At 39.4% G+C, this 13,838-nt stretch overlaps 1 protein-coding gene across 5 annotated transcripts in view; it reads right to left on the bottom strand.

Moving 5' to 3' along the window:
• Positions 1-367: 367 nt before the first annotated feature.
• Positions 368-13,838, bottom strand: part of LOC135217051 (polycomb protein Asx-like) — a 100,540-nt gene continuing 87,069 nt past the window's right edge. For all 5 annotated transcript variants that reach the window (XM_064252673.1, XM_064252677.1, XM_064252675.1 and 2 more), the window contains one exon: positions 368-4,482. In XM_064252673.1, the coding sequence (XP_064108743.1) occupies positions 3,289-4,482 (1,194 nt within the window). In that variant the 3' untranslated portion in view covers positions 368-3,288. The remainder of the gene's footprint in view (positions 4,483-13,838) is intronic.

Below are 13,838 nucleotides of genomic sequence, written 5' to 3'. Positions count from 1 at the left end.
AAAGTTCAGGAGCAAAATGGCAGAACGGAAAATGGAATGGGAGTAAAGCAAAAGGCAAAACCCAGAATCAACCTAAACGATGCAATAAACACCACTTAGTAATATCTATGGCGTTTCCTTTCACTGACTTTTTTTTTTTTTTCCTAAATTCAATGCCTTATTGGTTTCTTTTTATCAGGTTTTGTTCTAACAACATCTCTCGTATTCTTTCGGTTCCATCTGAGTGTTCTTGCATGCAAAAGGCACCAGTGAAGATTATATTTTCAATGTTACTAAACAACCTTAAACCTTAGCATAATGACATGACATACCAAGTGTTACATATTTCTGACTGATAAAAAATTCTGAGGGGAAAATAAACACAAAGCACAATACATTGGTATCTATTTACACGACTGCTTTAAGAAAATATACAGTTTTAATATAAAAGGAAAGAATGCAAACAATTGCATTAAATTATTTAACATCTTAATCAACATGGTCTAGCACATTTTCTTTTCAAGTCTGAATGGAATAGAACTGTTTTTCTACATTTCAGAACACTGAAAACATTGACCATGTCTTAATGATAAAAAGCTAAAAACATTTCACACTCTCTCCAACTACCACTGTACAAATGAACCTCAGTCTATGAATACAGACCTGACCAAAACTAAAGAGCAACAGTAACAGATAATGGCAAGAAAACAAAAACGGTAATGTACAAATGCCGTCCTTTGTCAAGGTAGAAAGTCTGCTGTAACTGTAAAGGTCATGTCAATTCAATAGAATCGAAAAGTTGTATCCTAGAAGTACTGTATAGCCCTGCTTCTGTCCCTTGCTACTGCATACAGTCACGTCCTCACAACCTGCGACGACTGAGACATTGAACTACTGCGTATGAATTATATGTTTCTAATTACTGATCCCTGTCCCCATTCATTTACTCTGCCAGATTTCTTACTCTTGATACAGTATCACGATAAATCTTATTTACAACCATAAATTCTATTATCAAAGAGCTACACAGTCATTTCAAATATTCAAATCATCAACTTCCAACACACAAAAGAAATGAAGAAATTGCATATCTGGTCACTCTCTTTTTTTTTTTTTTTATCTAAAACACAGTAAGCTGACCAGTAATGAATTGCTTGCATAGGCTTTTGGGCATCACCTTCTGACAAGTTATGAATTCAAAAGGAGAAGTTGCAAGACACCATTGAATATACTGTGCAAAATGGCAGATATATACAATGTACATACTGTATACTATGATACAGTACATTCAGAGAAACATTCATCCTATTTTTCCCATCACAGTCCTGCTTATATTTTCCCCTGCTTATATTTTCCATCTATAAGAAATGAGGAACTGTGATCATCCCACTGACAATGCCTTGGTCCTTTTACTGAGCAAACACACCAACATCAATGCCACTCACTCGTAATTTCCCACCTCCCGTCAAAAAGACCGAATGATTAAGAAAATAAATAATAAATACCTCATTTAAACAAATATCTGAAACATTTAAATTAAGTGAAATCATGCTAAACAAATTAATTTTTTACATGACGAATGGGAATTCATAATAACTAAAAACATGAAAATTTTGAGAATAAAATCAGTCATTACAACATTATTAAAAACAGCACGTAAAAAACTGTAATGATGCTAGAAATATTAAAAAAACCATAAAACCTTACAGCAATGCTTCACTGATAAAAACAGCTTGAGGCAATAATAATCTGATAAAATAAAAATGATTTGGTTTACAAAAATCCATTTTCATAACATAATTATTAAAGACTCTACATTAAAAGGTAAAAAAAATTATGTTTCTTAAAAATATACCTGAATACTGTTATCTAATTGATTCAGCACAGACATGCAAAATGCATTTATGGCATAAAATCTATGGCTCCAAAACTAAGAAAGACTGAATTTAGTTTGAACAGGATTATCATTCTGAGATAACAATTAAGATTAGTTAAAAATATTTTGAGATTCCATGCACACGTTCATTTATAACCAAATTTTCATATTTAGTAATCAAATGTGACAAAAAGGACTGTAGTACATGTGTTTCATTGTCAATTCTGACTTCTGCAAAATAAATATATCTGATAACAAACCAAGAAGCATCAGTCAGCAACACCAAACAGGAAAACAATTGAAAAAAAGATGGCAATCTCAAGAGTGTATCCGATCAGTAAAGTGAAACACCAAAAGCTCCACTTTTGAATATGCCGATTATTTTCAAGTCAAATACTGTACAGTTTAACCAACTTTATGGGATGAAAAATTACCGCCCAGACCTCTTTGTATGAAGTGCACACTGGACTAATTTAAGCAAGACCTTTCAATGTTGTGTTATGAGTTCCAGATGGTAATGTCCTATATTTCTCAAATCAAATCACTTCTTACTGATTTTTTACCTTAACATGGAGAATCAAATTGACCACGCTGCCTCTCTCAATATTCAAAATCTATTGCAGATATTTGTAACCTGCCCAAATGTGATATAGCTTCTCTTGTACACAACTGTTAGATTTGGGCCAAATGTTAGGAGTATTCCCTTACAAAGAAAATGTTAAAATTGGTCTCTAATTTAAATGTTATTATTTAATAACAATAAAGGGAACTACTAATATGAAAGGTCTGGTACCTTACCCAAGCAGCACAAAAAATGAGATGCCATGTGTACATATTATGTTGAAACAATTTGTCCTCTGGTGATGTTGTAAAACCCAGTGAAAACCTATGCTGGGGAACAAACAGCATCAAGTAGTAATTGTAAATTAACTCTTTTTATAACATGACAATAAATGTACTCTGTGCATTGTGTCATTATTATGAGACTTTCACACAAATTAATTCCCTACTAATTCTTGTTTTCACAATTTTGTAAGAAACTGATCGGCAGCCTCTATTTTTTTCATTACTGAAAAAAGAACATATGCCTCTCTTTAAAATTGATTTAACGTTTTATGGAACTTCAATCTCCACACAATGAAAACATTATTCCATTCTGTTGCTTTAAAACTTTTCCAGAAGCCTTTGAGTTAAAACAAACTTTACAATTCCGATTCCTTAGCACATTAAGAGACAATTCTGAGAGGACCCAAGAATCTTTATCTTTATGACCATATTCCTTCTAAACATGTACCATATAGGACATGTTTCCACTAGAACTTCAAAATGCTCTGTAAAATTTGGCTTTTCTTTATAATTAGCACCACAATGAATAATTCAACAGCAGCTGTGACTGTGACAACACAATATACTTCACATACAATGTGGGCACTTCAACGAATGAGGCAAGCCACACAAAGTCTTGCTGGGCTAATACAATCGTGATGACAAAATGCACCGCACTTCATGCACATTATCATGGCTTTCATATTGCATGGGCAACCTTCTTCACTGTTGTCATCCGTTTTGTTCTGCTGCTGTGTCATCAAATGGAGGTTAGGGTTCATGCCTCCCCCAGCCATCCCCTGGATGTTCATGCCATTCATACCAGGCAAGTTATGAATCTGATTCATATTCATATTGTGCATGCTATTTATATTGTGCATATTCATGTGAGACATATTGTTCATCATACGAACAGCATTTGGCCTGATGTTGTTCATGTGAGACTGCACTTGTTGGAGCTGTGCTTGCTGGTGGTGTTGCTGCAGCTGTTGCTGCTGCAACTGTTGATGTTGCAGTTGTTGTATTTGTGGTTGTTGCTGTTGTTGCACCTGAATCTGCTTTTGTTGATGTAACTGCATCTGCTGCTGCTGCTGCTGCTGTTGTTGTTGCTGCTGCTGCTGGTGCTGCTGTTGATGTTGTTGTTGCTGCTGTTGAAGTTGTTGCTGCTGGACCTGCTGCTCTTGTTGTTGATGGTTTTGTGAAATAACAGAGATGAGATTCTGGGTTGCAGCAGCTGCAGAAGTGGGGGTAATAGTAGCTACTGCTGTAAGCTGACCAACGCTCTCTGACATATTCACGACACTTGTTGGTGAGGCAACTGTTGCTGCAATATGCAGTTGTGGCTCTCCATCTTCCAACGTCTCATTCAGATTTCTAACTTCCAACGGATTACTAACTGCCCCAGTCCGTGTCATGACAAGCTGATTGCTGTCACAGCTACTTACACCTGAACTGGGGTCACCTTCGGATAAAAAATGCGGACCAGCAGGAGATAATATTGTGGTGGGGGAACCTTGAGGGCTCGTTGTGTGAACAACTATCCTAGGTCCTACACTTGATGGACGTGGTGAGAGAGACATCATTCCACTACTTTTGTTGGGTGGTGCACTTGATGCTCTTGGTGGCTGCTGGTGTTGTTGTTCAATTATATCTCCATTCACTGTTGGCAAAGATTCCAATCTCAAGAGTTGGAAGCTTGTTCTTCTCACAATTATGGGTTTTCCTCTGCCTGCTGGTGGCCGAAGAATGGTGATGGGCCGGGAAGTAGCTGCGGGTGGTGCCATACTTCCCTCACATACCTCCTGTTCCAAAAGAAAATCAATAACTGTCAAAATTTAAACCTGTAACCTCTCTTGGCAAGGAAGCTCAAGCATCTATATCTATGAACTTAAATAAACAATTTGGAAAATACATGCTTATAAAATCTACAGAGCACATATGACCATTGACAGCCTTCATTATTTGATGATAAAGCTAAGTCAAAACACTATCATTACCTGCATATTAAAATATATATGTATTGCCCTAAGCAAATTGTTTATATATTTAGAATGAAGTTTTTACTTGTCACGCTTTCAAAAACTTTATGCTCCAAGTATGTGTAAAGTAAGCTCTATTAAGTGTTTAAAACATCATAAAAACTTAGCTTTCAGCTGAAAGGACATCCCTGTATATTTTACTAAATAAATTAAAATTTTCTACAAAAATATACTTTACAAAACAGAGAAAATTTAATAAAAATATTAGAAATATTGTCACATCACTACTCTATAAACTTTGCACACATAATGAATTAGAGCTACTCTATAACATAATTTCATGCAGATGCAGTAAATGGTCAAACATGCAAATTCAATTTTTATTTCTCGTATAACTCAATCCCAATCAGAATAAAAGGTATAATCCCTAATTATTATGTCCCAAACTGAAACCACATTTATAGAAATAGATTTAATAAGCTTCAAATACAGTTTGGACCTTTATTTCAACTTCAAGAGTCAATATTTACCGATAAACTCAAAGCAATTAAATCTGGCATGAAGAAATAAAATGTATGACCATGAACCATGAAATCAAACTACTGTATTCACTTTAGCTTCTGTCATTCAGTAGAACATCTAGAGTTTACATCACAGAGCTTTTCAATATAAATACTAAAACATTCACACTAACCACTTTTGAATGACACAAACATAGCAAACAACTTTCTCTAACTGTCTAGCCAAAACAATAGCAAAAGTGAAAAGCAACATTTCAGAGAACACACAAATTGAAAACCAGTTAGGAAACAAAGCAAAACAATCTAAAAATGTTTCTTCTACAACATTCAATTATGACTTTCAGTAAGCAAAATACAATCTAGAGGAGTTATATACAATGACAAATCCCATACATCACGGATCAAAGTAGTATTTACTTTCCATACAATGCGCAATACTAAAAAACACATACAAAATAGTTCTATAAAACAGTAATGAGTCAAGCATAGCATTGAATTGCCTATGGAAGTTTTCAAAGAACAGAATCTCCATATTATGTGAAAAATACAAAATTCTAAATTTGTATTTTTCCTAGCATCAAACCTATACTTTAACAGATGGAGTTACTTGCGCTTGTTGCATTTTGGCTGTCACTGAATCATCTCAAAAAAGAAAATCCTGTAGAGTAGGGCTACAGTCACCCAAACTTGAACTGGCCTTATTCTTCCATTGTGATTACAGTCATGTCAGCTGTGGCACATTCACCAAGTTATCTCCTGCTTTGTTGTACTTTGTCTTTGTGTGCATAGGATGTCTGTGGACACTATGTTATTTCTGCTTAAGGGTCACTGCCCCCAAAGTGCATCCCTCCGCGCAAATTGTGGCAATCAACTTTTTACATAGCAGGTGAAAAGTGTGCCATCATGAACTAATCTATTTAAAGCTGTATTATTTTGCCAGTAAATACTTTGCATCCAGAATCACAAACTTTATTACCAGTAGTTAACTGTATATATATGTTGTGTTTGGGGCCATTCTATCACTTTGATTTTTGCATTTTGTTTACTACTTTTGTTGCAGTGGCACAATCAATTGACTTCTAGAAGCTTTATCATTTTTGGAGATTTTAATGATCAGCAGACATTGCATATCATGTTTTTGAGTAGTATGGTAGGTCAACTCTGGGGTCCTGTCATTTTTCTTACCATTTCCAGTTAATAATAATGTAACTCAGAGTGATAGAAGGTTATGAAAGGTAAGTCTTCTTCAATGATTAACAATTTCAAGCATGGTTTTGGTAACCATCCAGAGGAAATACCTTTCCTGCCTTACTACAATGACTTTTCACAATTGAATTTAGTATGAGTCTTCAATGTGAATTCATAAAAACTGCTTTAGGAATTGTATACAAACAAGAGTAATGAATGACAGTAGTATAAGGATGTAACTATTTTCCCAGGATTATTCTTGGAAAATGTTTAAGCACGGGCATTCATCACTATACAAGTCACAATCCACAAACCTTGAACGTAAAGTAATCGACTGCATAGAGACAAAAATGCTCCCCTATTAAGGACATTTACTTGAAATGCATGTATGTACTCATAAATACAGAATTTACTGAAAGAATAAAAGAAATGACAGAAACCGATATACAGAATTTCTATGCAAATATTAAGGAAATAATTGAACATCCATAGAGAGATTAAAAAGGTGGTGAGGTCTTCTAACTTTTGTTTGTTAGACAAGCAAAAGCAATACATCAAGGGACATCTGACCATTAAGAATATGAGCAAATATGACTGATGGAATTCTTGGAGAGCACTGGGAGAATGCAGACTGTCCTGTAACTACAGCAACCAGCCGTCATACAACCCATTGAGGCATCATTACCATTAAGTACTTAAAAAAAATTCCCTTAGGCCACATATGTAACTCATAGAGTTCCCTAAAGTTGCCATAAAAAACAATTACATCTACGACTTTTGAAATACTTTTTTTATTTATCACTTCCTTTTTTAAAAGGCCTTTTTAATTGACCGTCTTTGCTGCATAAAAGAAATGCGAGATACATATTTAGAGAAAGTTCATTAATGATATTGAGCATTATTCTTTGGACACAGAATCAGTCACACTAACTGTATCCTTTCTGAACAATGATCCGAAGCACAAAGCACATCTATCCATTCCATGGGATATGCTCGCTCACTCACCCCTACTACACTGCCACTTGGTGCTATCTCAATCTTTGCTGCATCTCTCCCAGACCATCTCTTCTGTTTTTTGCCCACACCTTTACATTTCATTTATTAAATATTCAGCTGACTGTGTGTAACATTGTACTTTTATTTGTTTTTGCTTCTGTCTGAATGCAAAATTTTAGTTTGTTTAAAGGTGATGGCAGTGGCATATTCACAGGCAGTGTTATCCTTTATTTGCATATGTTACTGTTCTAATTGCACACATTTAACTTGATACTATGGATTCACTATTTTTTGTGTTGGAGAGTGAATTTTGTTCATAACTATAACTGTTACAAAAGAAATCTTTTGATGTGTACAAGGAATTTGATTTTTAGATTAAATCATTTATTATGCAATAATCCTTAACCTTTATTTCATAGCCAGTTTGCTAATCATCACTGAAGGCTTGGGACAATGCCATGGAGATGTCTACAAGAGGAAAGACATGAGCTCCCCTTCCCAAGCTGTTCCTTTACAACTCACATCAGTTACCTTTTATGAAATATCTTCTTGTGCTTTGGATGCAATCAGTATTACCACTTTTCCTTTGCTTGAAAACTCATTGAGACACATTTTTACTTATTCATTCTGTTCCAAGACTGTTGGGTCCTAGATTTTTTTTATCTCATTTCCCACCGTTATCACTACATTAAGGGGTTGGTTACCTGATGCACCTTCTCCACTGCCTTCTAATGTAGTTGGTTACCCAATGCACCTTCTCCACTGCCTTCTATCAAAGGCATCATCTCCCACCAAACCTCTCCATAACTTCTTTCACTTTATCTCGCCACCTACTTCTCTGCCTCCCTCTCGATCTTCTTGCTCTAACAGGTTCCTTCCAAGCCTTCTTCACTCCCTCCCTGTCATCCATCCTCAACACATGCCCATACCACCTCGCATCTCTCTTATCACCTTTGTAATCTTTACTAGGCCCGCCTGCCTTTCTTATTCTATCATTTTCCAATCTCTCAAGCAACAATATTTCCATAATCCATCTCGGCATTCTCATCTCTGTTCTCTCAAGCTTTACTTCCTCTTTTATTCTTAGAGCCCATGTTTCTGATCCATACATTAACACTGGTCTTATCACTGTGCTATAGATATGACAAATTTTAAAATAAATTTGCATTTTTCATAGCTAACAAACCTGAGGTCTCAACAATAGGTAACTGGTTAAAACAATCAAGATTGTAAAGCAAGGAATCATTGGCAACGCCTGCACGTATGAGGTGATAGCTGGTCAGAGACTGCGCATCAGACCTCATAATGCTTCATTCTTTTCCTCAACCCAGGACTTATAATAAGAGATAGACAGGGGCAGCTAGAGGTGGGCAGTAAACATTAAGACCACAGATTTGTTAGCTATGAAAAATACAAATTGATTTAAAAATTTTTCATTTGTTCATACTATGCAGAACAAACCTTTGGTCTTAACAATAGGATAGACTTATACTTGGTGGGAGGTACAAGCATCCTTAACCAGCTGGGAGTTAACCCACCTGACTACCTCTCTAGAAGAAAAGTTCTAAAAAAGGTGGATCAATGCCTGTGAGATGATAGTTAAACTGATATCTAACAACTCACTGTCTGGGTTGCAATACAATGATATAAAAGCAGATTCATTGCATCCAGGGGACCAAAGAAAATTCTGACTGTTCATATAACAAACCATATAGTCACAGGGGTCTGTACTCCTCACTCCCCCTTGCTAGAGAAAGAGGAGTATTTGCTACTGATTAGAGGGTTTGATTATTTAAAAAAACATAAAGCAATATAATTATCAGTGTGACTGCCTTACTCACCTATATCAGACCAGTCCAGCATATGACGTGTCTATTCCTCAACCCGCCCGTAGGAAGAAGAAAGGAACAAAGAGAAAGAAAGAGACCAGCCAACTCACTCATTCTCTATTCCACACAATCATCCTGAGTAAGATACAAAATTGCCTGGTGAATTACACAACTTGCTGGGCAGCCACCACAGGGCCCAAAGAAAACGTGTCTAAAGACCTGTGGGCAACACTTCTTACGTAAAATGACGTGAACGTGGATTGACGCAACCAGGTACAGGTGGTCCCTGGTTATCGGCTGCTTTGCTCTTCGGCACTTCGGTTTTATGGCGGTTTTCAAAAGTATTCATTAAAAAATAAAGTTTCTTATGGCACTGCATTCACTTATTGGTGCCATAAGCCGCCTGTCCACTATGGCGTGCCATAGCAGTTATCAGGAGTGCCATACAGTGAAAATCATCATTAAGTGAATCATGAAAGTCTAGGGGAGCAAAACATACTTATGACACTCTTATGGCATCGTAACAGCTTATTGGCACCATAAGTATCTTTAACTTCCTTAAAACTTTCATGCTTCGCTTAATGGCACCCGGCCAGAGACGGAACCCCTGCAGATAACCGGGGACCACCTGTATCAGCATTCAAAATTCTATGAACAGCAAAATATTTCTTAAAGGCCAGAGAGGAACTTATACCTCAGACGTCATGTGCTCTAGCCTGCACAGACTCAGCTACAGCAAGAGATGAATAAGCTTGCTTGATCACCTCACATATCCAGAAAGAAATGGTGTTCTTGGAAACTTCTTTTCCAGACCGACCAGTGCTAATAAAAAGCCTGTGACACCTAGGTCTTAGATGGCAAGTCCTTTTAAGATAGCAACATAGGGCTCTGACATAACATAGCAAGAGCTCTTGCGGGTCATTGTCTACAAAGTCATTCAAAGATGGAATGGAAAAAAAGGCAAATCTGTCGTCATGTACCGAGGGATTCTGGGTCTTGGCCATGAATTCCGGGATAAATTCGAAGGTCACAGAACCCCACCCCCTGGTATGTTTCACACCATAACTTAGGCCATGAAGCTCCCCCACTCTTTTCGAAGAAGCCAAAGCCAACAGGAGAACTGTCTTGAGTGTCCAATCTCTGTCTGATGTTCAACACAAGGGCTCAAAAGGAGCTCGAGTAAGACTTCTCAGGACAAGCGAAACTTCTAATGCTGAAGGCCGAGTTCCCTTGAAGGACAGGTCTGCTCAAAACCTCTGAAAAACAAGGAGACCTCCCAGGATGAAGAGATGTCTACACCTTCAGAAGTAACACCAAACTTAACACTGCTCTGTAGCCCCTGATAGCAGAACCCAAAAGGTCTTTCTCATCCCTGAGGAAGATAAAAAAAAAATCTGCTATACGTTGAGGAGAGGTTTTGAATGGAGGGAAACTCTGTTGATGACACCAATCGTAGTAGACTGCCCATTTCCCCTGGTAAACTGCTGAAGAGGACTTCCTGAGGTAACTGGACATACGTCTCGCTGCCCCAAGAAAAACCCCTCGCTCGGAAGAGATATTTGATAAATCTCCACATGAGGCTGGCAAAGAAGCTGCTGCCATAAAGGAGCTACCAAAGCCATCTTGAGATTTTGAGAACTCATTACCCTGTTCAGAACTTGACAAATCAGGCAAAACAGAGGGAAGGTGTACACCTCGAGGTTGTCCCAAGGGTAACCTTCCAGATTACTGTTGAAGCGAGTTGAGAAGAGGTCTAGCATAGGCCTCTCCCAAACCTGAAAAAGCCTGTCTGCCATGGCCTAATGCAGAGACCACTCCGTACCCAGGATCTGGTTCTGACGACTCAGCCTGTTGGCAACCACATTTCTCTTGCCTGGAATGTATCTGGCCGAGAGCTCCACCGAGTTGTCAATAGCCCACTGGTGTAACTTGACTGTCAAATAATGGGGGTAACAAGACACCAGACCACCCTGTTTGTTCATATAGGCAACCACCGTAGTGTTGTCGGACATCAGAACAACTGAATGACTGTCTACCTTCTCCCAAAACTCTTTCAAACCCAGAAAAGCTGCTTTCAATTACACAAGGTTGATGAGCACCCCAACCTATGATGGAGGCAACTGAAAACATAAGGAAGTCAAGAGGGGTAGAACGCAGAGGAATTCCTACTTAGAGATTCTGATCGTCTAACCACCAATGAAGGTCTTGCTTCACCTCTTCGGACAGAGGGACTCTCTGAAGAGGGGAATCCCCCGCCAGGGACCAGCTTCTCCAGGGAAGACAAAATCCCCAGAAGGACCTGCCACTGGTGGATTGGCTGATCTCGCTGTGATAGGAATTTGTGTGCCACTAACCGCAACTTCTCCAACCTCTGGTCCGACAGAAAAACTCTCGACGTTACTTTGTCTATAACCATACCTAGATAAAGAACTTTCTGGCTGGGACCCAGATTCAACTTCTTTAGGTTTAATAATATGCCTAGCTCCTGACAAAACTGAAGACAATGATCTCTTGTCTTGCAGCAGTTTCTCCTTGGAGCTTGCTAAGATCAGCCAGTCATCGCGGTACCTTAACAGGCGAATCCCTTGAGCATGAGCCCATGTCGAGACGAAGGCAAAGACCCTTATGAACACCTGTGGGGATGTGGACAACTAGAAGCATAGGACCTTGAACTGGTAATCTGCTTTCCCAGAGTGAAGCAAAGAAACTTCTTGGTTGAAGGATGAATAGGGATCTGGAAGTAAGCATCCTTTAAGTCTATTGACAGCAAGAAGTCATTGTCCCTTATTGTTGCCAACACTGTTTGCGGCGTCTCTAACTTGAACCATGTCTTCCTGACAAAATGATTAAAGGTGTAAAGGTTGATCAGCAGTCTCCAGTTGCCTGTTGCTTTCGGAACCAGGAAAATCTTGACTGTAAAACCCTGGAGAAGGATGCTGTACTTCTATCACACCCTTGTTCAGCATTTTCAACATTTCCTCCTGAAGAGCTAAGAACTTCAGGAGTCGTGAGCATATGTCCGACTGAGAAGGGGTCTGTCCAAAAGGGGGAGAGAGAGAGAGAGAGAGAGAGAGAGAGAGAGAGAGAGAGAGAGAGAGAGAGAGAGAGAGAGAGAGAGAGAGAGAGAGAGAAGTTGAATGGCAGTAGATATCCCACCCACAGAACATATACAAACCATTTCTCTGCTCCATAACTTTGCCCCTTGGCCCACTGGCCTGCCAGGCATCCCCCTGCTCATGGCAATGGAGAGGGAGAGGTGTCACTCTATCGACAACCCCCTCTACCCCTTCCTCTAAAGCCCCTCCCAGGCTTGTAGGGGTGGGATTGAAAGGGACGCTCTGCCAGCTAGACTTAGCCTGTGAGGGAGACTGAGAGACCCTCGCAGAAGCAGAACTCTTCGAAGATTTAACAGAGGAAGATCTTCTCACCTGACGCTAGAGAGGGGGAGGAGGAGGGTGTCAAGAACGTGCCTCCGACTTGGATACTGCCTGACGAACTAGCCTGTCTATAGTATCAGCTCGTCGCCGGTCAATTGTATTCTTTAAGTCAGTCCTTTGGAACAGAAACTGTGAATCCAGGAGATCCCCATTCCTGAGAGCCGACAAAGACTCAGAGTCCACAGAACTCGCCACCTTGGACAGTGCTGTCTCTCCTAGCCAGAAGGTGGTTTGCCCACAAGTTTGCATTAAAGTGAGCCAAGTAAGAAATAGCCTTAACACTGGACTGTAAGTCTAGTGAGTGAGGAAGAACTCACTAAACCTGCTTCAGACCTGTCCAAAGCAATTTTGGCTATTGCAGTGGACCACAAATCAAGCCATAAGATCGTCTGGAACACGGAAGCCGCTGTAGTCTCCATAGCTAAGGCCTCTTGTGATGACAAGGAAGGACCTTCTGACCACCTAACCTGCTCTAGGGTTACACCAGGCTTAAGACGGATCATGTCCGGGTTAAGATGACAAGGCATCAAATGAACTACATTAGTTGAGAAGTACCCCCTATGCTACATGAGAGGAGGAGGAAGAAACTTGGATGATCCCTTGGAACACAGAGAGCCATCTCAGTCCAACACCAAAGCGTTCACATGTTGCAGAACTAACTGAGCGTGACCCGAGACAGGAAGTTCAAAAGAAGTCCTAGAATCCTGACTAGCACCCAGCAAGGCCTCTATACCTGTAAATGTGATAGAAGACCGAGCCTGCGTCCTACACTCAAAATTGTTGAACTCACGAATGAGATCAACAACCTCCGCAAATGAAGACGAAAATTCGTGAGTATGTCCCTCCTCCTGCTCTGGCAATGGTGACCGACAACGTGAAGGCGGTGGCTTGGCAGCATTGTTCTCCTTTTGCAACAACACTGATGAAGCTTCCCTAGGAACTCTTGCATCCTGGACATTATTGGTTGGAGAGTAGTCTCTAAAACTCAAACTCGAAGATCCTGCGACCGAATGATCCCGAACGTCATCATGCAACGACACTTGTGCATGGTCCCGCCTTGAACCACATACAGGTTCGTGTGAAGAACCACAAACACCATCGCCAAAACGATCATGTACACAATCACGGGAAGAATCACTTATGTGGCTGTGTGATGAGTCGAGTACACGTCCGAGAGACAGCTACTGAGCACAATCCCGAGACAAGGA

This window comes from Macrobrachium nipponense, chromosome 7 (genome assembly GCF_015104395.2).
Source record: "Macrobrachium nipponense isolate FS-2020 chromosome 7, ASM1510439v2, whole genome shotgun sequence".
Lineage (NCBI taxonomy): Eukaryota > Metazoa > Arthropoda > Malacostraca > Decapoda > Palaemonidae > Macrobrachium > Macrobrachium nipponense.
This window is presented reverse-complemented; position numbering and strand designations above follow the sequence as displayed.